Below are 623 nucleotides of genomic sequence, written 5' to 3'. Positions count from 1 at the left end.
AGTAGAGGTTCTTTCCTGTGATCATAATTTCATTACACTTCGGGAAAAAAAAAGTCCTGTCAACGCCGGTCACAGAAAAAAAGTGTATTTCAAAATTGTCGATTCCCAAATAAAAGGGAGATCGAATTCAACCCTTGGTAACACGAAATACCTTGTACGAGTCAGCCAGCAGGATAACATTTTGTAAGCCTCTTCCCTCCATGGTCGTTCGATGTCAACTGAACCAGCAGCTGAGAGCGCAGTGTTGCCAGTTCGCAACATTACAAGTCGCTACAAGTTACACCAGAAGTCGCTATCTCACAACAAAACACGCTAGATAACCCCTATGTATTATACAAGTCGTTCAAACTTAATTTCTTTATGAAATATCCTTTGCTATACCGAGTGATGAAAAAGAAGAGACTCGGAAAGGCTATAGCGTGAGATGAGATAAGAGCGAAAAGGTACGCTTTGGAGTATGGAGGGTAGATGGAGAGAGTCCAGGGGAAAAGGGGGGAAAACCCCGTTTATAACATAGGAGGCCTAGGGGGCATGAGCCTATGTGGGAAAGGTAGATTTAGTGGGAAAAGGTTAGCCTAGGTGACGAAGGTAGGCATCTGAGTTGAGCAGAGGATCGTGTAAGG

At 43.8% G+C, this 623-nt stretch overlaps 1 protein-coding gene across 2 annotated transcripts in view; it reads right to left on the bottom strand.

Annotated features, from left to right (window-relative positions):
• The window catches only part of LOC119593700 (nicotinamide phosphoribosyltransferase-like), a gene marked incomplete at its 3' end in the record, with an annotated part of 46,779 nt that overhangs the window by 18,171 nt on the left and 27,985 nt on the right, over positions 1 to 623 (bottom strand). The window contains 1 exon segment of one of the 2 annotated variants that reach the window (XM_037942659.1): positions 152 to 233. Coding sequence (XP_037798587.1) covers positions 152 to 202 — 51 coding nt within the window. The 5' untranslated portion in view covers positions 203 to 233. 2 annotated transcript variants of the gene reach the window in all.

The sequence above is a fragment of the Penaeus monodon genome, chromosome 32 (genome assembly GCF_015228065.2).
Source record: "Penaeus monodon isolate SGIC_2016 chromosome 32, NSTDA_Pmon_1, whole genome shotgun sequence".
In the NCBI taxonomy this organism is placed as follows: domain Eukaryota; kingdom Metazoa; phylum Arthropoda; class Malacostraca; order Decapoda; family Penaeidae; genus Penaeus; species Penaeus monodon.
Note: the sequence above shows the minus strand (reverse complement) of the source record. Positions and strands in the feature narration are given on the sequence as shown.